General features: G+C 43.2%; 1 protein-coding gene across 1 annotated transcript in view; it reads left to right on the top strand.

Annotated features, from left to right (window-relative positions):
* Positions 1-19,617: 19,617 nt before the first annotated feature.
* Positions 19,618-27,823, top strand: part of LOC106590481 (diamine acetyltransferase 1-like) — a 28,915-nt gene continuing 20,709 nt past the window's right edge. Inside the window, exon 1 of the mRNA XM_045710965.1 lies at positions 19,618-19,849. Within this exon, the coding sequence (XP_045566921.1) occupies positions 19,784-19,849 (66 nt within the window). The 5' untranslated portion in view covers positions 19,618-19,783. The remainder of the gene's footprint in view (positions 19,850-27,823) is intronic.

Genomic DNA, 27,823 nt, shown 5'->3' with positions numbered 1-27,823 from the left:
TCTGGTTTTGTTCATTTGTTTATTAAATTATGCACTCCCAGCGCACACGTTACAGAATGACGCCTCACCAAAGGGAAGCATTAAGGGGTGTTTTTTATTTGTATTTTTTGTGTGGAGGTGATGTTGGGTCCGGGTGTCCGATCCGGAGCTATCTGGGAGGCCTCAGCCGGTTTGTCGGGCTCCTGTGCCTCGACGGGCTCCCGTGCCTCAACTGAGGAAACCGGGGAGGTCTCAGCCGGCTCATCAGGCTCTCACGCCTCAGCTGGTTTGTCAGGTTTCTGCACCTCAGCGGAGGCGACCGGTCCGCTCTGGTATCCCCGGGATCGTCCCTTTGGTTGGCATCCTGCGGCTGGAGCCGAACGCACCGGGGAGGGGGTACCGTCACGTATGCTCTCTCTCCGGCGCTCTAGGTTGTCCGGAGCCGGCAGAGACGGCCCACAGTCCGGAACCGACGGAGACGGCCCACAGTCCGGAACCGACGGAGACGGCCCACAGTCCGGAACCGACGGAGACGGCCCACAGTCCGGAACCGACGGAGACGGCCCACAGTCCGGAACCGACGGAGACGGCCCACAGTCCGGAACCGACGGAGACATAAGTTTTATTGTAACCCTAAATTATGAATGTGTAAAAACTTGTCGTCTTTTTGGCTAACAACATTAGAACATTTAAGGATGTAAATGGTCAGAAGAGATTTAATCAAAGAGTTTATTTTTATAGGGTCAGTGCACATGTCACGTGTGCTCCCTCTCCGGCCTCTAGGTCACCGGGCTGCTCATGATGGCGCACACCTGTCACCATCGTAATGCGCGTCAGACTCACCTGGACTCCATCCCCCCTTGATTACCTGCCCTATACATTTCACTCCCTTTTCACTCCCTTTGGTTCCTTCCCCAGGTGTCATTTTTTTCTGTTTCTTGACTGTGCGTTTCTGGTTTTGTTCATTTGTTTATTAAATTATGCACTCCCAGCGCACACGTTACAGAATGACGCCTCACCAAAGGGAAGCATTAAGGGTGTTTTTATTTGTATTTTTGTGTGGAGGTGATGTTGGGTCCGGGTGTCCGATCCGGAGCTATCTGGGAGGCCTCAGCCGGTTTGTCGGGCTCCTGTGCCTCGACGGGCTCCCGTGCCTCAACTGAGGAAACCGGGGAGGTCTCAGCCGGCTCATCATGCTCTCACGCCTCAGCTGGTTTGTCAGGTTTCTGCACCTCAGCGGAGGCGACCGGTCCGCTCTGGTATCCCCGGGATCGTCCCTTTGGTTGGCATCCTGCGGCTGGAGCCGAACGCACCGGGGAGGGGGTACCGTCACATATGCTCTCTCTCCGGCGCTCTAGGTTGTCCGGAGCCGGCAGAGACGGCCCACAGTCCGGAACCGACGGAGACGGCCCACAGTCCGGAACCGACGGAGACGGCCCACAGTCCAGAACCGACGGAGACAGCCCACAGTCCGGAACCGACGGAGACGGCCACAGTCCGGAACCGACAGAGACACCCTCCAGTCCGGAACCGGCGCAGCCAGAGTCGCCCTCCAGTCCGGAGCCGGCGCAGCCAGAGTTGCCCTCCAGTCCGGAGTCTCCAGTGACACGCATCAGCCCGAGGTCTCCAGCGACGCGCATCAGCCCGAGGTCTTCAGCGATGTGCCATAGCCCAGAGACTTCGAGAGGGGTAAAATATAATAAGCATTTAGCGGGGGTGGCCAGGTTAGGTTGGGGAGTAAGGCCGGAGCCTGAGCCACCTCCGTAGTAGGAGGTTGGGGAGGGGGGATGTAGCACAAGAACCGTCGGTGACGGTGGCCACCCTCCCTTCCCTCCCTTTAGTTAGGATTATTTTTCTGTTTTGGGGTTTATTTTTTTGTGTTTATTTTTTGTGTGAGGTGCTTCCAGGGTCTGCACCTTTGGGGGGGGGTACTGTCACGTCCTGACCAGTATAAGGGGTTATTTGTTATTGTAGTTTGGTCAGGACGTGGCAGGGGTGTGTTTGTTTTGTGTTGTCGGGGTTTTGGGGTTGTGTTCTATGTTTTGTATTTCTATGTTCTACTTTCTAGCTTTTCTATTTCTATGTTTAGTTTATTGTTTTGACCTTCAATTGGAGGCAGCTGTTCCTCGTTGCCTCTAATTGAAGGTCCTATTTAGTAGGGGTGTTTTTCATGGGGTTTTTGTGGGTAGTTGTTTCGTGTATAGCTGTATGCCTTACAGGACTGTTTGTCATCGTTGTTTTTGTATACGTGTGTTTTGTTTTGTTTTTCCTTCTTTCTGCCAATAAAAAAGAAGATGAGTATACAGACTCCCGCTGCATTTTGGTCCACTTTATACAACGGCCGTGACACCCTCCCTCATTACACAAATACATATCACCTGAAAATGATTAAATCCAATAAGCATTCAAGTTTATATGGTTTGGAGTTCGAAAATGTGAATAGAAACAATGATAAGATCAGAATACTCACTTGCCTAATAATTGTCCACGCAGTGTATATCCTCCTGATTCCTGCTTACAAGCTAAAACTAAAGCAGGGAGTACCAGTGACTCGCTCAATACGGAAGTGGTCAGATGACACAGATGCTACACCACAGGACTGTTTTGCTAGCGCAGACTGAAATATGCTGCGGGATTCATCCAATGGCATTGAGGAGTATACCACCTCAGTCACCGGCTTCATCAATAAGTGCATCGATGACATTCGTCCCCACAGGGACCGTATCTACATATCCCAACCAGAAGCCATGGATTACAGGCAACATCCGCACCAGGCTAAAGGCTAGATCTGCCATTTTCAAGGAGCGGGACACTAATCAGGACGCTTATAAGAAATCCCGCTATGCCCTCAGACGAACCATCAAACAAGCAAAGCGTCAATACAGGATTAAGATTGAATCCTACTACACCGGCTCTGATGCTCGTCGGATGTGGCAGGGCGTGCAAACTATTACGGACTACAAAGGGAAACCCAGCTGCGAGACGCCCAGTGATGCGAGCCTACCAGATGGGCTAAATGATTTTTATGCTCGCTTCAAGGCGAGCAAAACACTGAAGCATGCATGAGAGCACCAGCTGTTCCAGACGACTGCGTGATCACGCTCTCCGTAGCCGATGTGAGCAAGACCTTTTCAACAGGTCAACAATCACAAGGCAAGACGGATGACAGGACATGTACTCAGAGCATGCGCGGACCAAATGGCAAGGGTCTTCACTGACATTTTCAACTTCTCCCTGACTGAGTCTGTAATACCTGCATGTTTTAAGCGGACCACCATCATCCCTGTGCCTGAGAAAATGAAGGTAACCTGCCTAAATGACTACTGCCCTGTAGCACTCACGGCGGTAGCCATGAAGTGCTTTGAATAGCCGGTCATGTCTCACATCCAAGACCATCATCCTGGGAAACTCTAGACCCACTCCAAATCACATACCGCCCCAACAGATCCACAGATGACGCAATCTCAATCGCACTCCACACTGCCCTTTCCTAACCTGCATAAAAGGAACACCAATGTCAGAATTCTGTTCATTGACTACAGCTCAGCGTTCAACACCATAGTGCCCACAAAGCTCATCACTAAGCTAAGGAGCCTGGGACTAAACACCTCCCTCTGCAACTGGATCGTGGACTTACTGATGGGCTGCCCCAGGTCGTAAGGGTAGGAAACCTCACATCTGCCACGCTGATCCTCAACACGGGGGGCCCTCAGGGGTGTGTGCTTACTCCCCTCCTGTACTCCCTGCTCACCCACGACTGAATGGCCAAGCACGACTCCAACACCATCATTAAGTTTGCTGATGACACAACAGTGGTAGGCCTGATCACCGACAACCATGAGACAGCCTTTAGGGAGGAGGTCAGAGACCTGGCCATGTGGTGCCAGGACAGCAACCTCTCCCTCAACGTGAGCAAGACAAAGGAGATGATCGTGGACTATAGGAAAAGGAGGACCGAACATACCGCCATTCACATCGACGGGGTTGTAGTGGAGCGGGTCAAGAGTTTAAAGTTCCTTGGTGTCCACATCACCAACAAACTATCATGGTCCAAACACACCAAGACAGTCGTGAAGAGGGCATGAAAACGCATTTAACCCCCTCAGGAGACTGAAAAGATTTGGCATGGGTCCCAGATCCTCAAAGTTCTACAGCTGCACCATCGAGAGCATACTGACCAGTTGCATCACCGCCTGGTATGGCAACAGCTCGGCATCCAACCGTAAGGAGCTACGAAGGGTAGTGCATACTGTCCAGTACATGACTGGGGCCAAGCTTCCTACCATCCAGGACCTATATACTAGGCAGTGTCAGAGGAAGGACCCAAAAATTGTCAAGGACTCCAGTCACCCAAGTCATAGACTGTTCTCTCTTCTACCGCACTGCAAGCGGTACCGGAGTGCCAAGTCTAGGTCCAAAAGCTTCTACCCACAAGCCATAAGACTGCTGAACAATTAATCAAATGGCCACCCAGACTATTTGCATTGACATCCCCCCTCTTTGATTTTACAGTGCTGCTACTCACTGTTTATTATCTATGCATAGTCACTTTACCCTACCTACATGTACAAATTAACTTGTCTAACCTGTAACCAACACATTGACTGGGTACCAGTTATATACAGTGTGTGCAAATGGCGTGAGGAGGTAAGGCAATAAATAGGCCATAGTAGCGAAGTAATTACAATTTAGCAAATTACCACTGGAGTGATAGATGTGCAGATGATGTGCAAGTAGAAATACTGGTGTGCAAAAGAGCAGAAAAGTACATTTTATAAAACAATATGGGGATGGGCTATTTACAGATGGGCTATGTACAGCTGCAGCGATCAGTTAGCTGCTCAGATAGCTGATGTTTAAAGCTAGTGAGGGAAATATAAGTCTCCAACTTCAGCAATTTTTGCAATTCATTCCAGTCATTGGCAGCAGAGAACTGGAAGGAAAGGTGGCCAAAGTAGGTGTTGGCTTGGGGATGACCAGTGAGATATACCTGCTGGAGAGCATGCTACGCGTGGGTGTTGTTATCGTGAGCTGAGATAAGGCAGAGCTTTACCTAGCAAAGACTTATAGATGAACTGGAGCCAGTGGGTTTGGCGATGAATATGTAGCGAGGGCCAGCCAACGAGAGCATACAGGTCGCAGTGGTGGGTGGTATATGGGGCTTTGGTGACAAAACAGATGGCACTGTGATAGACTGCATCCAGTTTGCTGAGTAGAGTGTTGGAGGCTATTTTGTAAATGACATCGCCGAAGTCGAGGATCAGTAGGATAGTCAGTTTTACGAGGGTATGTTTGGCGGCGTGAGTGAAGGAGGCTTTGTTGTGAAATAGGAAGCCGATTCTAGATTTAATTTTGGATTGGAGATGTTTAATATGAGTCTGGAAGGAGAGTTTACAGTCTAGCAAGACACCTAGGTATTTGTAGTTGTCCACATATTCTAAGTCAGAACCGTCCAGAGTAGTGATGCTAGTCGGGCAGGCGGACGGTTGAAAAGCATGCATTTAGTTTTACTAGCGTTTAAGAGCAGTTGGAGGCCACGGAAGGAGTGTTGTATGGCATTGAAGCTCGTTTGGAGGTTTGTTAACACAGTATCCAAAGAAGGGCCAGATGTATACAGAATGGTGTCGTCTGCGCAGAGGTGGATCAGGGAATCACCCGCAGCAAGTGACATCGTTGATATATACAGAGAAAAGAGTCATCCCGAGAATTGAACCCTGTGGTTTTCCCATAGAGACTGCCAGAGGTCTAGACAACAGGCCCTCTGATTTAACACACTGAACTCTATCTGAGCAGTAGTTGGTGAACCAGGCGAGGCAGTTATTTGAGAAACCAAGGCTGTTGAGTCTGCCGATAAGAATGTGGTGATTGACAGAGTCGAAAGCCTTGGCCAGGTCCATGAATACAGCTGCACAGTATTGTCTCTTATCAATGGAGGTTATGATATCGTTTAGGACCTTGAGTGTGGCTGAGGTGCACGCATGACCAGTTTGGAAACCGGATTGCACAGTGGAGAAGGTACGGTGGGATTCGAAATGGTAAGTGATCTGTTTATTAACTTGGCTTTCGAAGAATTTAGAAAGGCAGGGCAGGATGGATATAGGTCTGTAACAGTTTGGGTCTAGAGTGTCACCCCCTTTGAAGCAGCTTTCCAAATTTTAGGGATCTCGGACGATACGAAAGAGAGGTTGAACAGACCTGAAGCTAGTGAGGGAAATATAAGTCTCCAACTTCAGCAATTTTTGCTGAAGGGGGTTGCAACAATGGCGGCGGATAATTTTAGTAAGAGAGGGTCCAGATTGTCTAACCCAGCTGATTTGTACAGGTCCAGGTTTTTCAGCTCTTTCAGAACATCTGCTATCTGGATTTGGGTGAAGGAGAAGCTGGGGAGGCTTGGGCAAGTAGCTGCAGTGGGTGCGGAGCTGTTGGCCGGGGTTGGGGTAGCCAGGAGGAAAGCATGGACAGCCGTAGAGAAATGCTTATTGAAATTCTCGATTATCATGGATTTATCGGCGGTGACAGTGTTACCTAGCCTCAGTGCAGTGGGCAGCTGGGAGGAGGTGCTCTTATTTTCCTATTTACATAGTGCATTGATGTGAATCACACTGCTGCTCTCTCATTTTAACTATTTGCACCTTACAGATTGTGGTTGTCCATATGTGTTATTTCATAGTTTTGATGTCTTCACTATTATTCTACAGTGTAGAAAATAGTAAAAAATAAAGAAACCCTTGAATGAGTACTGTAGGTGTGTCAACTTTTGAACGGTGGTGTATATCCATTGCCTCTTGAAGAATATAACTTATAAATGCCTCATGAGCTTAGTTCAACTGTCACATTCGGTGAGAACCCACAATATAAGCTTGTTTTTCTCCAATGTTTGTAAACTTTGTAAATGTAAACAAACACTGTATAGCCTCATAAGATGGTTGAAATAATCATTTTAATATCATGGATGGTTAGTCCTTGCTTCCATAGCTCTGTCAATTCATCTGAGAGTGGTTACATTTCTCCAGGCCCATCTCTCAGCTTTTTACCAAAAACAGAGGCGGGGTGCCTGTTTTGTTATTGTTTCATCTGTAATTTGCCCTTTAAACAGTTGCATATTATCATGATATCAAAGTGTCACCAACAAAAAGGTAAACAATAGGCCTATAGTAAATGCAGCATATGGCATTCAATTTTCACATGTAAACAGCCCTTGTCGTTCAATTGGTAACATACATTTTTGTCTTCTTATAATGCTTCTTAAGGTTAAAGTAATCTAAAAGTAACTGAATGTAATCAGATTACGTTACTGAGTTTGGGAAATCCAAAAGTTACTTTACTGATTACAATTTTGGACAGGTAACTAGTAACTGTAATGAATTACATTTAGAAGGTAACCTACCCAACCCTGTTTATGGGTAATGCAATAGTAAAGTGCAGTATCTACAATCTAAATGTGTTCATCCAAATTTCTTGTTGATTTTCTGTTTGATGGAAACAGTTTGAGAGTTTTAACTACATTCCAGCTGTATTTAATGGTTTTATGTAGTTGAGTTTTCATGTTTTGAATGTTGTATTGTATTAGACCTAACCCTCAATCTTTAAATATATTACATGACATTACATTTTATAACACTTTAACCAATACATTTATCAAGTGTCTGTCTGTCTATCTGTCTGTCTGTCTGTCTGTCTGTCTGTCTGTCTGTCTGTCTGTCTGTCTGTCTTCCCAGTCCCCTCTGTTCCTTAATTTTTTTTAAATCTGATTTTACTGCTTGTATGAGTTACTTGATGTGGAATAGAGTTCCATGTAGTCATGACTTTATGTAGTACTGTGTGCCTCCCATAGTTCTGGATTTGGGGACTGTGAAGAGACCTCTGGTGGCATGTCTTGTGCGGTATGAATGGGTGTCTGAGCTGTGTGCCAGTAGTTTAAACAGACAGCTTGTTGCATTCAACATGTCAATACCTTCCCTCCAGGCCTGAGTGCACACATTTTCTAGTAGGCTTAAATCGAAGATATGGCAAATAGTAGTGGCAATATCGTCCGCTATTATCCTCAGTAATTTTCCATCCAAGTAGTCAGATCCCGGTAAGAATAATTTTTTCACCTCTTCCACACTTACTTTACGGAATTCAAAATTACAATGCTTGTCTTTCATAATTTGGTCAGATATACTTGGATGTGTAGTGTCAGCGTTTGTTGCTGGCATGTCATACCTAAGTTTGCTAATCTTGCTAATGAAGAAATCATTAACATAGTTGATTTTGTGATGAATAAGCCATCTGATTCAATTAATGATGGAGTGGAGTTTGCATTTATGCCCAACATTTCATTTAAGGTCTCCAAAGCTTTTTACTATCATTCATTATGTCATTTATCTTTGTTTCATAGTGTAGTTTCTTATTCTTTTTATTCAGTTTAGTCACGATTTCTCAATTTTCAGCACGTTTGCCAATCGGTTGTACAACTAGACCTATTTGTCATTTATTTTGCCTCATCCCTCTCAACCATACAATTTTTCAATTCTTCATCAATCCACGGGGATTTAATAGTTTTTACAGTCATTTTCTTAATGGGTGCGTGCTTATTAGTAACTGGAATAAGTAGTTTCATAAATGTGTCAAGTGCAGCGTCTGGTTGCTCCTCATTACACACCACAGACCAACAAATATTCTTTACATCAACAACATAGGAATCACTACAAAACTTATTGTATGACTTCTTATACACTATATTAGGCCCAGCCTTTGGAACTTGGATATGGATACTATATTGTGACCACTACATCCGATGGATTTGGATGCTGCTTTCAAACAAATTTATGCAGCCACACCTCCACCTTTGGCATTTCTGGATAGTTTTGCATCTTGTTGACATTCATATAAGGACACGTCACTGCAGAAACATTTTCTTAGGAAATCATGTGACTTATAGGTATTAAAAAGGATTCATGTAAACACTCCCTAATACAAAACTAAAACTAAAACTAACTATGGACTAACCAGAAATGTGACATCTATTTATATTGTAACCCAAATGTATGAATGTGTGAACTATCTTGTCGTCTTTATGGCTAACCACATTAGAACATTATAATCTTTCATGACGTAAACTGTCAGAACAGGTTTTTAGCAACGTTTTGATTTTCATTGCTCACTCTGGCACACTGGGTTTTACCTTCAAGGTATGATTTCATACATCTCAAGGCATCAGGGGAAAAGTTGAACTTGGTCAGTTTTGTGATGAGAACCTCATGGGTAACAGTATCAAAAGCTTTCTTTAGGTCTAGAAATAAAGCCCCAAAACACCCCCTTTGTCCATCTTGGACATTTTCCAGAAGAAAGTAGTTGGCTGTTTCTGTGGTGTGTTTGCTCTGAGGCCAAACTGCATGGAGTGTAATGTGATGGGGCTGTTGTTGAGGTGGGAAATCAGTTGCTCTGCTACACACTTTCAGCAACCTTTGACACCACAGGTAGTATACTAATGGGCCTGTAGTTACGTCAGTAGGGTCACCTGATTTACAGATGGCCGTTATTACGGCCGACTTGCAGACCTTTGGAAACACCCCGACCAATAGATCTGTTGGTGAACTTAGTAATGGGGCCAATTAGTATATCTTTGTAGTTTTTAAGCAAGGTAGAGTCCAGGCCAAACACATATTTGGCTTTAGAGTTCTTTAGTGAGCTAATCAGCTTGTTTATTACTCAGAAACCTCCTTAATGATGAAGAAAGGTTGAGTGTAATTCACTGGCACTGAGCCCAAGAAACCAGTGGAGGGGTTCTGTGTACCTTGAGAGTCAACAAAGTAAGAATTGAAGGCTGTTGCTATTTCGACTGCATCCTGTGTTAGATTGTTATTCACCATGATTTCAAGTCTTTTTGCGGTGTTACTATGGTCTTTCCCTGTTAACTTTTTTAGATTCTCCCAGATCAATTTAGAATTTCTCCCTTGCTTCACCAATTATGTTGATAAAAAAGTTTGCCTTGGCCTGTCTGATTTCTTCCATCACCTTATTTCTCAACATGGTAAACCTACCTGTGATGCTCTAATTTGGACTTTAGGGCTGTTTTTAGAGCATGTTCTTTCATCATTTTCCAGATTTCTCCATTTAGCCAAGGAAGAGTGCTTTTTTGGCCAGGTTTGGATTAGATTTTCTTTAGGAAGCCATTTAGTGTAGTCTGGATTGTGGACAGAAAAACCTGACTATCAGCTTCCACATTTGTATAGGACAAGAGACCATTCCAGTTAATTCCCTTATCAAAATGATTTAATTGACTCTTAGGTAATCTGAGCTGATCAGGATTGATACCAGTAGATGTTAAACCTGTTCTTGGAAAGCTTTCTGACTAAGAGTGTCAGATTATGATCAGACAGCCCAGTAACCATATTGAATGATTTAGTCACTCTCTGGTTTATTACTGAACACCAGGTCAATCTGTGTTTTAGAACAAGTCACACTGGTTGGCCCTTTAACTAGCTGCGTAAGGTCAAAAGTTATTAGTGATCCATTTGAGGGTTTTCTTACAAGACTTGTCTTCATAATTAATGTTAAAATCTCCCATTTAATATGACCTCTTTCCCAAAATCACATTCCCTAAGCATGTTATTAGACTGATAAAAAACACACTTCCGGTGGAAGGTGGTCTGTAAAGTCCAATAAGGGTAAAAGACATTTGGGGAGAGAGTAACGTTTAGGCTAATACATTCTAGTTCATTATCACATGACCATTCAATTTGTTTACATCGGATATGTTCTTTAATGTAAATCATCAGACCCCCTCATCCTTCAGTCCTGTCTCTCCTGAAAACATTGTAGGAAGGCACATTCAAAGCAGCATATGGAGAGTTTTTATGGGGCCATGTCTCTGAAAGGCAGAGGAAGTCAAGGCTGGAGTCTGTGAGAAGATGTTGAATTTGATCACTTTTTGGAATGACACTGAGAATGTTCAAGTGCCTCCCTAGGTGTCCCTTGGGCTTAGCTGGTGGGTCCCAGAAGACTTGGGCGTGATTGACACATTGAAAAAAGTACAATTTTCAGTGTTTTCTGACTGGGTTTAGGCCGTTTTTATTTTGTTTTGATTAGGGGCATTTCAGTAGTGCAATTAACTATCCCTTGCGCCATTGTTTTCAGGAAGACCTACCCAAATCAAATTCAAATCAAATGTATTTATAAAGCCCTTCTTACATCAGCTGATATCTCAAAGTACAGAAACCCAGCCTAAAACCCCAAACAGCAAGCAATGCAGGTGTAGAAGCACGGTGGGTAGTGTCACGGCTCCTCCTCTGCAGTGCAGGGGCGGTTCCTCCTGCAGGCAGAGGAGGGTCGTTAGTGATTGGAGCTGGTGTGATTGGAGCCACCTGGGCTCAGGGTATTTAACAAAGTGCTCCACTAACCTCTCTCTCGCCTCGCTTGGCTTGCTCTCTCTCTCCCTGCTCCTCCAGGTATGATCCTGTTTTGATTGTTCCTTTGTTGGTTTATTTAGTTTCCACTCAGTCATGTTTACACACACATATTCACGCATCCATGCACCTTACATACACCCTACATTATGACATTTCCACACCTCATTCCTTTTTCTTTGTTTAGAATTAATAGTTTTGTTTTATAATAAATACTTTTTTTTAATTGGCCTATACCGGTTGTTGATGTCCTCTCATTTTTGCCACAGGCTATGAGCCGGCCTGTGACAGTAGGAAAAACTCCCTAGAAAGGCCAGAACCTAGGAAGAAACCTAGAGAGGAACCAGGCTATGAGGGGTGGCCAGTCCTCTTCTGGCTGTGCTGGGTGTAGATTATAACAGAACATGCCAAGATGTTCAAATGTTCATAGATGACCAGCAGGGTCAAATAATAATAATCACAGTTGTCGAGGGTGCAACAGGTCAGCACCTCAGGAGTAAATGTCAGTTGTCTTTTCATAGCCGATCATTCAAAGTATCTATACCACTCCTGCTGTTTCTAGAGAGTTGAAAACAGCAGGTCTTGGACAGGTAGCACGTCCGGTGAACAGGTCAGGGTTCCATAGCCGCAGGCAGAATAGTTGAAACTGGAGCAGCAGCACGGCCAGGTGGACTGAGGAAAGCAAGGAGTCATCAGGCCAGGTAGCCCTGGGGCATGGTCCTAGGGTTCAGGTCCTCTGAGAGAAAGAAATGAGAGAAAGAAAGAGAATTAGAGAGCATACTTAAATTCACACAGGACACCGGATAAGACAGGAGAAATACTCCAGATATAACAGACTGACCCTAGCCCCCCGACACAAACTACTGCAGCATAAATACTGAAGGCTGAGACAGGAGGAGTCGGGAGACACTGTGGCCCCATTCAACGATACCCCCGGACAGGGCAAAACAGGCAGGATATAACCCACTTTGCCAAAGCACAGCCCCACACCACTAGAGGGATATATTCAACCACCAACTTACCATCCTGAGACAAGGCCGAGTATAGCCCACAAAGATCTCCACCACGGCACAACCCAAGGGGGGGCGCCAACCCAGACAGGAAGATCACGTCAGTGACTCAACCCACTCAAGTGACTCACCACTCCTAGGGACGGCATGGAAGAGCACCAGTAAGCCAGTGACTCAGCCCCTGTAACAGGGTCAGAGGCAGAGAATCCCATTGGAGAGAGGGGAACCGGCCAGGCAGACAGCAAGGGCGGTTCGTTGCTCCAGTGCCTTTCCGTTCACCTTCACACTCCTGGGCCATACTACACTCAATCATAGGATCTACTGAAGAGACGAGTCTTCAATAAAGCCTTAAAGGTTGAGACCGAGTCTGCGTCTCTCCCATGGGCAGGCAGACCATTCCATAAAAATGGAGCTCTATAAGAGAAAGCCCTGCCTCCAGCTGTTTGCTTAGAAATTCTAGGGACAGTTAGGAGGCCTGCGTCTTGTGACCGTAGCGTACATGTAGGTATGTACAGCAGGACCAAATCGGAAAGACAGGTAGGAGCAAGCCCATGTAATGCTTTGTAGGTTAGCAGTAAAACCTTGAGATCAGCCCTTGCCTTAACAGGAAGCCAGTGTAGAGAGGCTAGCACTGGATTAATATGATCACATTTTTGGGTTCTAGTCTAGATTCTAGCAGCCGTGTTTAGCACTAACTGAAGTTTATTTAGTGCTTTATCCAGGTATCCGGAAAGTAGAGCATTGCAGTAGTCTAACCTAGAAGTGACAAAAGGATGGATTAATTTTTCAGCATCATTTTTTTACAGAATGTTTTTGATTTTTGCAATGTTACGTAGATGGAAATATGTTAGTCAAAAGAGAGATCAGGGTCCAGAGTAACGCCGAGGTCCTTCACAGTTTTATTTGAGATTACTGTGCAACCATCAAGATTAATTGTCAGATTCAACAGAAGATCTTTGTTTCTTGGGACCTAGAACAAGCATCTCTGTTTTGTCCGAGTTTAAAAGTAGAACATTTGCAGCCATCCACTTCCTTATGTCTGAAACACAGGCTTCCAGCGAGGGCAATTTTGGGGCTTCACCATGTTTCATCGAAATGTACAGCTGTGTGTCATCCGCATAGCAGTGAAAGTTAACATTATGTTTCCGAATGACATCACCAACAGGTAAAATATATAGTGAAAACAATAGTGGTCCTAAAACGGAACCTTGAGGAACACCGAAATGTACAGTTGATTTGTCAGAGGACAAACCATCCACAGAGACAAACTGATATCTTTCTGACAGATAAGATCTAAACCAGGCCAGAACTTGTCCGTGTAGACCAATTTGGGTTTCCAATCTCTCCAAAAGAATGTGGTGATCGATGGTATCAAAAGCAGCACTAAGGTCTAGGAGCACGAGGACAGATGCAGAGCCTCGGTCTGAAGCGATTAAAATGTAATTTACCACCTTCACAAGTGCAGTCTCAGTGCTATGATGGGATCTAAAACCAGACTGAAGCGTTTCGTATACATTGTTTGTCTTCAGGAAGGCAGTGAGTTGCTGCGCAACAGCTTTTTCAAAATTTTTTGAGAGGAATGGGAGATTCGATATAGGCCGATTTAGTTTTTAAAAATATTTTCTGGGTCAAGGTTTGGCTTTTTCAAGAGAGGCTTTATTACTGTCACTTTTAGTGAGTTTGGTACGTATCCGGCGGATAGAGCCGTTTATTATGTTCAACATAGGAGGGCCAAGCACAGGCGGTAGGAGGGACAGGCGGCAGGTAAGGGCAATGGCAGTCACCTGAACTGCCCTACAAAGGGAAAAAGCGGTCAAACAGTGAATCAAATTATTCCGGCCCTGATGGCATAGAGATGCTTGGGAAAATGCTCACAACGGGGGACCAGTGTGTGTGTGTTTCAGGGGAAGGGGGTGTACCTGATCTCCATCAGCTAGGACTTCACATTAGTTAATCAAATTTCCCAATTTTTGCATGCCTTCTCAAACAGCTGCACCTGTATATGCAGTCACCCATCATCTTTTCTTGAGTTGGGCTCGGGGATGGAACAACTGTTGAATATCTGAGCTTGTGGTTGTTTGTGGGGGGAAAGGGGCGTGTGTGCTGTTGCTGTATCTGTTGCTATGGGGTTATGATGTTAGGGACAATATAGGATGAATCACATTTTAACTTTAATGGCAATACTGGTTATAAGTAACAGTCCTTCACATGAACTGCCTACATTATTATGCATATTACTCAATTGTGGAAATTAAAACATGCAAGATTTTTTATATATATATATATATATGCATGCATACAGTTGAAGTCGGAAGTCTACATACACTTAGGTTGTAGTCATTAAAACTCGTTTTTCAACCACTCCACAAATTTCTTGTTAACAAACTATAGTTTTGGAAAGTCGGTTAGGACATCTACTTTGTGCATGACACAAGTCATTTTTCCAACAATTGTTTACAGACAGATTATTTCACTTATAATTCACTGTATCAATTCAAGTGGGTCAGAAGTTTACATACACTAAGTTGACTGTGCATTTAAACAGCTTGGAAATTTACAGATAATTATGTCATGGCTTCAAAAGCTTCTGATAGGCTAACTGACAACATTTGAGTCAATTGGAGGTGTACCTGTGGATGTATTTCAAGGCCTACCTTCAAACTCGGTGCCTCTTTGCTTGACATCATGGGAAAATCAAAAGAAATCAGCCAAGACCTCAGAAAAACAATTGTAGACCTCCACAAGTCTGGTTCATCCTTGGGAGCAATTTCCAAACGCCTGAAGGTACCACGTTCATCTGTACAAACAATGGTACGCAAGTATAAACACCATGGGACCACGCAGCCGTCATACCGCTCAGGAAGGAGATGCGTTCTGTCTCCTAGAGATTAACATACTTTGGAGCGAAAAGTGCAAATCAATCTCAGAACAACAGAAAAGGACCTTGTGAAGATGCTGGAGGAAACCGGTACAAAAGTATCCATATCCACAGTAAAACGAGTCCTATATCAACATAACCTGAAAGGCCGCTCAGCAAGAAAGAAGCCACTGCTCCAAATCCGCCATAAAAAAGCCAGACTACGGTTTGCAACTGCAAAAGGGGACAAAGATCGTACTTTTTGGATAAATGTCCTCTGGTCTGATGAAACAAAAATAGAACTGTTTGGCCATAATGACCATCGTTATGTTTGGAAGAAAAAGGGGGAGGCTTGCAAGCCACAGAACACCATCCCAACCGTGAAGCACGGGGGTGGGAGCATCATGTGGTGGGGATGCTTTTCTGCAGGAGGGACTGGTGCACTTCACAAAATAGATGGCATCATGAGGGAGGAAAATTATGTGGATATATTGAAGCAACATCTCAAGACATCAGTCAGGAAGTTAAAGCTTGGTCGCAAATGGCTCTTCCAAATGGACAATGACACCAAGCATACTTCCAAGGTTGTGGCAAAATGGCTTAAGGACAACAAGGTCAAGGTATTGGAGTGGCCATCACAAAGCCCTGACCTCAATCCCATAGAAAACTTGTGGGCAGAACTGAAAAAGTGTGTGAGCAAGGAGGCCTACAAACCTTACTAAGTTACACCAGCTCTGTCAGGAGGAATGGGCCAAAAATTCACCCAACTTATTGTGGGGAGCTTGTTGAAGGCTACCCGAAACGTTTGACCCAAGTTAAACAATTTAAAGGCAATGCTACCAAATACTAATTGAGTGTATGTAAACTTCTGACCCACTGGGAATGTGATGAAAGAAATAAAAGCTGAAATAAATCACTCTACTATTATTCTGACATTTCACATTCTTAAAATAAAGTGCTGATCCTAACTAACCTAAGACAGAGAATTTTTACTAGGTTCAAATGTCAGGAATTGTGAAACACCTTAGCCAAATACATGTAAACTCAGTTTATGTAAACTTCCGACTTCAACTGTATGTTTGTATGTATGTATGTATGTATGTATGTATGTATGTATGTATGTATGTATGTATGTATGTATGTATGTATGTATGTATGTATGTATGTATGTATGTATGTATGTATGTATGTATATGTATTTTGATAACTATACAGTGGGGCAAAAAAGTATTTAGTCAGCCACCAATTGTGCAAGTTCTCCCACTTAAAAATATGAGAGAGGCCTGTAATTTTCATCATAGGTACACGTCAACTATGAGACAAAATGAGAAAAAAAATTCCAGAAAATCACATTGTAGGATAAGTATTTGGTCACCTACAAACAAGCAAGATTTCTGGCTCTCACAGACCTGTAACTTCTTCTTTAAGAGGCTCCTCTGTCCTCCACTCGTTACCTGTATTAATGGCACCTGTTTGGACTTGTTATCAGTATAAAAGACACCTGTCCACAACCTCAAACAGTCACACTCCAAACTCCACTATGGCCAAGACCAAAGAGCTGTCAAAGGACACCAGAAACAAAATTGTAGACCTGCACCAGGCTGGGAAGACTGAATCTGCAATAGGTAAGCAGCTTGGTTTGAAGAAATCAACTGTGGGAGCAATTATTAGGAAATGGAAGACATACAAGAACACTGATAATCTCCCTCGATCTGGGGCTCCACGCAAGATCTCACCCCGTGGGGTCAAAATGATCACAAGAACGGTGAGCAAAAATCCCAGAAGCATACGGGGGGACCTAGTGAATGACCTGCAGAGAGCTGGGACCAAAGTAACAAAGCCTACCATCAGTAACACACTACGCCGCCAGGGACTCAAATCCTGCAGTGCCAGACGTGTCCCCCTGCTTAAGCCAGTACATGTCCAGGCCCGTCTGAAGTTTGCTAGAGAGCATTTGGATGATCCAGAAGAGGATTGGGAGAATGTCATATGGTCAGATGAAACCAAAATATAACTTTTTGGTAAAAACTCAACTCGTCGTGTTTGGAGGACAAAGAATGCTGAGTTGTATCCAAAGAACACCATACCTACTGTGAAGCATGGGGGTGGAAACATCATGCTTTGGGGCTGTTTTTCTGCAAAGGGACCAGGACGACTGATCCGTGTAAAGGAAAGAATGAATGGGGCCATGTATCGTGAGATTTTGAGTGAAAACCTCCTTCGATCAGCAAGGGCATTGAAGATGAAACGTGGCTGGGTCTTTCAGCATGACAATGATCCCAAACACACCGCCCGGGCAACGAAGGAGTGGCTTCGTAAGAAGCATTTCAAGGTCCTGGAGTGGTCTAGCCAGTCTCCAGATCTCAACCCCATAGAAAATCTTGAAAGTCCGTGTTGCCCAGCGACAGCCCCAAAACATCACTGCTCTAGAGGAGATCTGCATGGAGGAATGGGCCAAAATACCAGCAACAGTGTGAAAACCTTGTGAAGACAACTGTCATTGCCAACAAAGGGTATATAACAAAGTATTGAGATAAACTTTTGTTATTTACCAAATACTTATTTTCCACCATAATTTGCAAATAAATTCATAAAAAAATCCTACAATGTGATTTTCTGGATTTTTTTTCTCATTTTGTCTGTCATAGTTGAAGTGTACCTATGATGAAAATTACAGGCCTCTCTCATCTTTTTAAGTGGGAGAACTTGCACAATTGGTGGCTGACTAAATACTTTTTTGCCCCACTGTATATAATACAAATCGAGGTGAGGGCGTTGGGAAATGCTTTTGCCGGTTGATCTGCTTCTGTTCTGTGGGTGGCACTGTGTGCTCTATTCGAATGATGGGCCCTGGTCTCTCAGGGGCCCTGGGATCCGGGGGGACAGGGGTGGTCTGCCGGTCACTGGGATGCCAACCCAACTTGAGATTTGGGGGGGTTAGCGGGTGGAATAGTGGCAAACAATTGGAGGTTTACTTAGTAGAAATGCAAATATCATGGTAAAGCTATATGGACACATTACTATGGCACTTTTTAATGTTACGTTTACAAACATACAGTACCAGATCAAATTTGGACACCTACTCAATTTTTTTTCTTTATTTTTTACTATTTTCTACATTGTAGAATAATAGTGAAGACAAACCATGAAATAACACACATGGAATCGTGTAATAACCAAAAAAGTGTTATACAAATAAAAATATGTATATTTGAGATTCTTCAAAGTATCCCCCCTTTGCCTTGATGACAAAGCTGCCTCCACTATTCCAGCACCATTTCAATTTCAACATCATCAAATCACCTCTGCTAAGTCTAATACAGTGACAACTAAAAGATACCAAAAACTATTTAAATCGAAATCAAATGTTATTTGTCACATGCGCCGAATACAACAGGTGTAGACATTAGTGAAATGCTTACTTACAAGCCCTTAACCAACAACGCTTTAAGATAAGAACATTTTTAAAAGTGTTAAGTAAAAAATAGATAAGTAGAAAATAAAAGTAACAAATAATTAAACATCAGCGGTAAAAGAACAGATTATGTACAAACTAAGTCACAAATAACGAGAAAAAACATACACAATTGGTTACTGGATCGTAAAACGGCATTCTCCATTCAGTCCAGTCAAAGTAAGCTAAATATGATGTGACTGTCCATGGTTCTGATTTCTGTGCGCGTTCTGCTAGCTAGCCACCGGAGGACAACAACATAACATGATGCAACAACTCTAGTTTTTCTGTCAATTATGTGTGCTCTCAATGGGATTTGATAGGAGTGACACCAAAATCCACACTGCCTTCCCTTGACACTTTTTTTTTTTTTTTTTGGTGCGCCAGGACCATTCACAGTTGAGGTCGCTCAGTTTATATTAACACTGATTGGCGTCCAAATGCTCGGTGACTTCCCTAGCCTTCAATGCTACGGGCGGCAACAATGTCATGTTCGTTTGGAACAGACAGCATCAGAAAGATGGGATGGCCTACACGTAGAGACAGACAGAGGGGCGCTACACGTAGAGACAGAGGGGCGCTACACGTAGAGTAGAGGGGCGCTACACGTAGAGACAGAGGGGCGCTACACGTAGAGACAGAGGGGCGCTACACGTAGAGACAGAGGGGCGCTTTTTCGCTCGCTCGAATGTGTATCATGTGAGATGCATTCAGCCTCTTGCGAATTTTAGGAAAATTATGAAAAACAATACAAAAAATATAATAATATTGGTCCATTTTTGGGGGGAAGCCTGGCTTCCCTTGGCAACCATAAATACACGCCACTGTGTAATGAAGCATCTGTGGTGCATTTATGACAGTAAAACAAACACGCCTTGTGTAAAAACAACAACCAGCGAGTGGGCTGGCTCACACAACACCGGGATAAAAAGGCGACTCCAATCTAACCTCTCCACAATGTCCTTCAATATATGTAGCGAACATTTAGCTTAAAGGGACTTGGTTTGAATAGAACCAGCAAGGTAGCTAACGTTAGATAACTAGCTACATTTTTAAGTCGACTGTTCAGCTCTTATTAATATAAAATAAGAAAATGGCCAATTTTAAAATACGGAAAGCTGAATCGAAAGATGTGCCTGACATACTGCGAATGATAAAGGTAAGCCGAAAACTAAAATCACTGCTTGCTTAGCTAGAAAATCGACTGGTTTCACTCTTCTTCACTCTTCTCCGGCGCTTGTATTTCCGTTTGTATCGTTGATTTGCTATCTAAAGATGCTTGAGGAGTTAGCTAGTTAAATACCAAAATACAACTAACTATGAAAAGGATGTAACGAATGAAGCAAATCTTGCCAAGAGAAACGGGACAATTGACAGCACTTAAAATTGTACTTCCTTGGGGACATTTGACATGCCTGTACGTACCGTAATGTTAATATAAGTGGGTAATTATTTTTGGAATATAACGTATGGAGTAAAAGCGCTCTCAGATTTGTGGTTGTGATGGGGTACCATAGTTGAACTTAAAACTCATGAGGCATTTCTAAGTTATGTTCTTCAAGAATCAGCAGTGGCGACCCGTCATTCAGGGCAGGTGGGGCTGAGCCCCACCTGATTTGAGCCCCACATTCTTGGCCAATTTTTATATATGTATAGGTGCTCATCGGCCATTGGACATAAACATTACACAACAAGTTGGAAATCGCTAATTCAACAATGAGTGGTTTGGAAGGTATCATTGGCTAACTGCAAGCATTGCAAATCAGTCATTAGCCTTCTATTCAGTGGAGTGGCTGTGCGGTCCCAAGTCTAAGGGTCTCTTTTCCAAGTTTAAAATGATAAACATTCAACATTGGCCATGCTGTTAATGAAGCATCATTTGTACCGAGCTCAAAACAACTGTTAACTCGGAACTGCAAAATCTGACTTTAGTGAGTTCAAGACAACTGGGAACTCGGGGAAAAACGAGCTACAACTGGCAAAATAAGTTTTGAACTTTCATCCAACTCAGAATTGTACATCCAGAACTCGGGCCTCTTTCTAGAGCTACGACCTGAAGATCACTGACATCATAATGATTGGACCTTTTTTTCCCCCGAGTTCCCAGTTGTCTTGAAAGCACCATAAATCCAGAGAATGACAGACCAGGGACATATGTATACTGTAGCTAAGAAAGTAATAAAGTGTATGTTGTGTAGTAAGCTGTTAGTAGCCCATGTGCCAGCGATATCAGCTACGTTTTATTAAAAGGCAGTAAATGAGGCTGAATGAACGGTTTCGCTGCCAGACAAGGCTCTCCTGACAGCCAGGTGTATCAGTGGTAAGGTGTTGGGACTGCTGTTGGGACTCTGCTGTTGGGTCAGCTTTATGTAGGCACCGTTTGGCACAGTGATTGTTTAGTGCAATTAATGTATTGTTTAGTGTTGTGTAGTGGCTTTGCTGGCATGCATCCCACTTTTCTTTTTTGGCCGCACCAAGATTTACTTGCTAAAATCACCACAGAATCAGTAGGGTATTTATTATTAATTTCAAGATGCACTATGCAGAAATCTTTCCATTTCCTGGTTGTTCAAATTCTAATAGTTAAACTAATTTCAGTATATGTGACAAAATAAGCAAGTATACTGTACAGCAGGGGTCGGCAACCTAAGGCACACATGTGAGGGTATTTGTCTTGGCACGCCAATGCATGCCAAGCCTTGGCTTGATGTTTATGGCTTATTTGGCTTATTTGTCAACTGGCTTATTTGACAGTTATTTTTTTTAACTGGATAAAATAATTGCATGCATTGGTTACGAAATTGCATTGATATTCACTGCAATGTTGTACAGTAATTCCCAAGGTATGTCAATCCTGATTTGCCATTGGACTTTCATGATTTTGCAGGAGTTTCATGATATTAGTTAAGCGCAAGACGACCCTCCTCGCCTCTACCGACAAATTCAAAACCATGGCGGCACTGAAGATGAGATTAGTTTTCACATGGCTAGCAGCTAGTGAACTTTCTTTTGTTATTTAAAAAAGTTCAGGGTGCAAAATGTCATCAGCAAAGAAAAATAAGGTAGATGTCCACTCAGAGCCGGTCCTGACCTCCCTGGGGCCCTAAGCAAAATTCTGCTAAGGGGCCCTCCTACCTGACCCGTGAGTCATGTAAACCATTTGCCATTGCCACACAGTCACACCTGCCACACAGTCACACCTGCCACACAGTCACACCTGCCACACAGTCACAACTGACACCCCAGTGCTCCCACTACAATCCTCCCTCCTTTAAAACAGTTTGCGCCTGTCGGTCTAAGAATAAGTAAACCTATACAGAACAGAATGAGGTATAAACAAACAATATTTATTGAATATAATATTTTCTATAGAATCTTAAGATAAGTGAATATTAACATAAATAAGAAATTGTCGAAAATAATCAAATATAACAGTGAGCTTTGGCTCTGCTGCCTGGTAATTAGTCCTCACAATATTATACAGTTAGCTTTGTCTATACAATGTAAACATAAGCCTATTGGCTATGGCTGCAGCTATAGGTCTTATAATAGTAAAATATAACCTATACAGCTGTGTGATTAACTTTGGTTCCCTCTACAGCCTGGGCATTGTCAGTATCAGCATGGGCACCAGTCTATCTGGACTGCCTGGAAGAAATGGAAAGTATGTCACATAGTTAGTTAAGCAGTCATTTACACAAATGCACTTTTGCCATACAATCTTAAATGTTACTAAGTGTGTAAACATTTGAATGTTTGAATTAAAATCTTCCTCTTCTGCACTTTCTTGAGGCAAAATCATCAATGATGTCATCATAGGACATGTTTCCCCACATCATGATTTATGCTCATGATGGCCAGACCACTCAAATGTTCCTGTGACATGGAAGACCCCAGGTAGCTTTTGATGAGCTTTTATTTGAAAAGCTCCTCTCTGCCGATGTTACTGGTAGGGTGACTGCAATTCTTAGGGCTATCCAAAGGCTAGGATAGAGTTCCTCCAGGTTTTTCTCACAGAGAAAGGAAAGCAGCTCACAGGCAGTCATCTGATAGCAGATCAGGTAAATTCTGAATCTCGTGTGCCAGATCCATTCCACTGATGTCACAGTCATCTCTGAAGGTTAGTGTTTTCAACTTCCATGCAGTGAGCCTTTAAAGATTCACTGGACATCAGAGGCAGTGCTGAAGTTCAGCAGCACTCCATATTTGGTTTTCACCTGGTTGAGTGTTTCAAATCTGTCATCCATGGATGTCACAGCAGAGTCGACCACAATGTTGAAGTAGTTGACTTCAAGGTTTTTCAGTGCATCAATCACTGGTTCATCAGGAGCCTCATAGCTGAAATACCTCTTGCAGTTTCTCAGTCTCTTCTCTTTCAGAAAAGCCTCCACATTAATTTCTTCACAAATGCTTTTGGCTGTTGTCTGGGCCTCAGAGAATCCCGTTTCCCAGTATGTAGTGCGGGAGGCCTTTGCATTTGAGATTAAATTCACTGCGATATCCAACTGCATTGAGGCGGATTGGAGGAGCATGTTCACCTTGTTTGTCATTGTCAGTGTCTCACACCATACAACACAGCAAATCAAGAAGCGGTAGACCCAACTTCCTCTGCATGTGCTGTGCCTCCACTTTGGCCACAGGATCGTTGCTCGTCTGCCTGGCTTCCAGTAATGCCTCCCGAACCTCAGAAGGCTGATACCTGATTGCATGAACACTTGAGCCTACTCTTCCATCTTGTCACTCCATGACTTCACGGTTATGTTCACGTGTTTCTTCAAAACACTCCATCTTTGTGTGCCAGCTGAAAAGAAGGTGAAGAGCTTTTGCACATACCCCAAAAACCCAACTGCATCTTTTGAAAATTTGCCAGCATCTGCAATGACAAGGTTTAGACATTTACTCCTGGTGATTAATGTCAGGTGTACAGTCCAATATAATGGAGAAGTACTTTGAGTCTCTTACTTGAGTCACTATTGCTTCCAGAATCTTGTCACTCACAATCTGTATCAGCTCATTCTGTGTGCGCTTCCCAAGGTAATGAGCATGTCTCTCCATCTTTAATTTTGCTGAGATTTTCCATAATGGTCCAATTTTTGCCAATAATTCAACCTCTTTTTTTTAGGAAGTTTCCATAGTCTGGTTGGAAGTTTGTCTGATGAACCCCTGAATGCTAGGCTTCTTTCGGCCAGAGACTGAGTGATACTTATTAAACGTGCAAGGACATCCCGCCATGTCTTTCTTTCAGCCTCCAAAATTGTCATTTAGAGTCTGTCCCCAATTTAAGCGCAGATCAAGTTCTCTTCACTTATTCATATTGTCTGTGTTCAGGACTACCCTCATGGTATTTCAGAATGGTGTTGATATTTGACCAGTCATTCATACCTTCCTTTATTATTTTGTAGTCTTTTGTAGAAAAGAGCTTACAGTTGTTTTTGATTACGAAAGCCAGCTCCTGGTAATATTTTCCCCATTTGACAGCTGTCTCTGTAGTAAGCCTGAATGGAAACCTGTTGTAGACTTGTCTTTAGGTAAGAAAAAAACAGTCCTGGTTTGAATGGACCTCTGCCATTAACTTTGGTGGAGCAGGAACTGTTCTATTAGGGTCTGAGCTGCTTGTATCTGATGCTGGCTGTACACCTCTGGTTGTGCTAGTACTGGCTGGGGCTGCCTGTACTTCACCTGGGGCTGCCTGTACTTCACCTGGGGCTGTCTTAGTACTTGCTGAAGACAGCTGTACTGGGTCTGTGTTAGTACTTGTGTAACCGATGTGAAATGGCTAGTTAGTTAGCGGTGGTGCGCGCTAATAGCGTTTCATGGCTGATGATCAAACTTAAAACCTGTTAGGGCTAGGGGGCAGTATTTGCACGGCTGGATAAAAAAAATGTACCCGATTTAATCTGGTTACTAATCCTACCCAGTAACTAGAATATGCATATACTTATTATATATGGATAGAAAACACTCTAAAGTTTCTAAAACTGTTTGAATGGTGTCTGTGAGTATAACAGAACTCATTTGGCAGGCAAAACCTTGAGACATTTTCTGACAGGAAGTGGATACCTGATGTGTTGTATTACCTTTAAACCTATGCCATTGAAAAACACAGGGGCTGAGGAATATTTTGGCACTTCCTATTGCTTCCACTAGATGTCACCAGCCTTTACAAAGTGTTTTGAGTCTTCTGGAGGGAGATCTGACCGAACAAGAGCCATGGAACGATGATGGCCCATTAGACACCTGGCGCGCGAGTTCATGTTGGGTACCCTCGTTCCAATACGTTATAAAAGAGTATGCATTCGTCCACCTTGAATATTATTCATGTTCTGGTTAAAAAAGGCCCTAATGATTTATGCTATACAACGTTTGACATGTTTGAACGAACGTAAATATATTTTTTCCCCTCGTTCATGAAGTGAAGTCCGGCGGGCTTAGATCATGTGCTAACAAGACGGAGATTTTTGGACATAAATAATGAGCTTTTTTGAACAAAACTACATTCGTTATGGACCTGTGATACCTGGAAGTGACATCTGATGAAGAGAATCAAAGGTAATGGATTATTTACATAGTATTTTCGATTTTAGATCTCCCCAACATGACGACTAGTCTGTATCGCAACGCGTATTTTTCTGGGCGCAGTGCTCAGATTATTGCAAAGTGTGATTTCCCAGTAAGGTTATTTTTAAATCTGGCAAGTTGATTGCGTTCAAGAGATGTAAATCTATAATTCTTTAAATGGCAATATAATATTTTACCAATGTTTTCTAATTTTAATTATTTAATTTGTGATGCTGACTTGACTGCCGGTTATTGGAGGGAAACGATTTCCTCAACATCAATGCCATAGTAAAACGCTGTTTTTGGATATAAATATGAACTTGATAGAACTAAAAATGCATGCATTGTCTAACATAATGTCCTAGGAGTGTCATCTGATGGAGATTGTAAAAGGTTAGTGCATCATTTTAGCTGGTTTTATGGTTTTGGTGACCCTGTCTTTGAATTGACAAAACATTACACACAACTCTTGTAAATGTACTGTCCTAACATACTCTAAATTTATGCTTTCGCCGTAAAACCTTTTTGAAATCGTAAAACGTGGTTAGATTAAGGAGATGTTTATCTTTCAAAGGGTGTAAAATAGTTGTATGTTTGAAAAATTTGAATTTTGACATTTATTTGGATTCAAATTTGCCGCTCTTGAAATGCACCTGCTGTTGATGGAGTGCACCACGGGTGGGACGCCTGCGTCCCACCTAGCCCATAGAGGTTAAGCATAGCACCTGTAAATTATAGATAACAATACTATTACTAATTTTATCAGCTGCATCAGGCCCATTCAAACTGGTTCCCCCAGATTTCCTTTTATACATTTTCAAATATAAAATACTATTTATACTATGGCTTGGCTGAATACTTGATGGTTATTATTTACTGAGAGATGTGCATCCATATTGCCCAGTATGCCCAGCATTTTAATTTAATATATAAATCAATGTCAGTCCATTGCTTTCCATCTTGCATTAGTCCAGAGTTGTAACTAAACCTTGACTGAGATGCTAGATAATCATTGTCTTGTTTTAAAATTATGTGCAGCCTATGAGGAGCTCCATCACGCCCATATATTGTCTGGACTGGTCCCCACAGTGGTTGCTGCTGGAAAGCTTGAATTTCATTTCGTGCACGCGCATATGAACGCACGATGCTGATATCTGATGATGATACGGGTGATCATCACGCGAGTAGTCGCGCTTCGCTCCGCAGGTAATATTACATTTCATTACATTACAACGGTTTGATTTGTTTGATCTGAGCAATTTTTTTGTTTGATCTGAGCAATTTTTGTTAGCTAGCTACATAGCCGTCTTTGTATCAAAGATAATTGTGTAGTTTAGAGTAATTAGAGTAATTATCGAGGTTAGCTAGCCAGCTGTTTTCGTCCTCCTAACCTAGTCAACACTGCTAGCTAGCCAACTAGCCAACTTCTACCGACTAGCAGCACTGTAGAAACTATTACATTACAACGGAACGACTTGATTAGTGTAGTGTTAGCTAGGTACATAGTTGTCTTTGCTGTCTTTGTATCTAAGATAATTGTGTAGTTTAGAGTAATTATCGAGGTTAGCTAGCCAGCTGCGACGCGACGCCGTTGTCCAGACTCCAGACTTAGTCAACACACCTAGTCATCGTCAAACCCACTGCTAGCTAGCCGACCTTTACTGACTAGCAGCACTGTAGAAACTAATACATTACAACGGAACGATTTGACTAGTGCAGTGTTAGCTAGCTACATAGTTGTCTTTGTCATAGTTTGATAATTGTGTAGTTTAGAGTAATTATCGAGGTTAGCTAGCCAGCTATTTTCGTCACCGGCGACGCCTTTTTTCCAAACCTAGCCAACTATTACCGACGAGCAGCATTGTAGAAACTAAATACATTACAAAGGAACGTCTTGATTAGTTCTATGTTAGCTAGCTACATAGTTGCTTTTGTATCATGATAAGGTGTAGTACTGAAACTATCGAGGTTACCTAGCCAGCTACACGTTCAAACAAAGTCAACAACGCAGCCACTGCTAGCTAGCCTACTTCACCAGCCAGCAGTACTGTATCATTTGTCATTTTAGTCAATAAGATTTTTGCAACGTAAGCTTAACTTTCTGAACATTCGAGACGTTTAGCCCACTTGTCATTCCAACCTCCTTTGCATTAGCGTAGCCTCTTCTGTAGCCTGTCAACTATGTGTCTGTCTATTCCTGTTCTCTCCCCTCTGCACAGGCCACACAAACGCTTCACACCGCGTGGCCGCTGCCACTCTAACCTGGTGGTCCCAGCGCGCACAACCCACGTGGAGTTCCAGGTCTCCGGCGTCTGCGGCCAACAAGGCAGAGTTCATCTCAGCCTATGCTACCCTCCAGTCCCTCGACTTCTTGGTGCTGACGGAAACATGGATTACCACAGATAACACTCCTACTGCTCTGTCCTCGTCTGCCCACGTGTTCTCGCATACCCCGAGAGCATCTGGCCAGCGGGGTGGTGGCACTGGAATCCTCATCTCTCCCAAGTGGACATTCTCTCTTTCTCCCCTTACCCATCTGTCTATCTCCTCATTTGAATTCCATGCTGTCACAGTT

Source organism: Salmo salar, chromosome ssa29 (genome assembly GCF_905237065.1).
Source record: "Salmo salar chromosome ssa29, Ssal_v3.1, whole genome shotgun sequence".
Taxonomy (NCBI): domain Eukaryota; kingdom Metazoa; phylum Chordata; class Actinopteri; order Salmoniformes; family Salmonidae; genus Salmo; species Salmo salar.
Note: the sequence above shows the minus strand (reverse complement) of the source record. Positions and strands in the feature narration are given on the sequence as shown.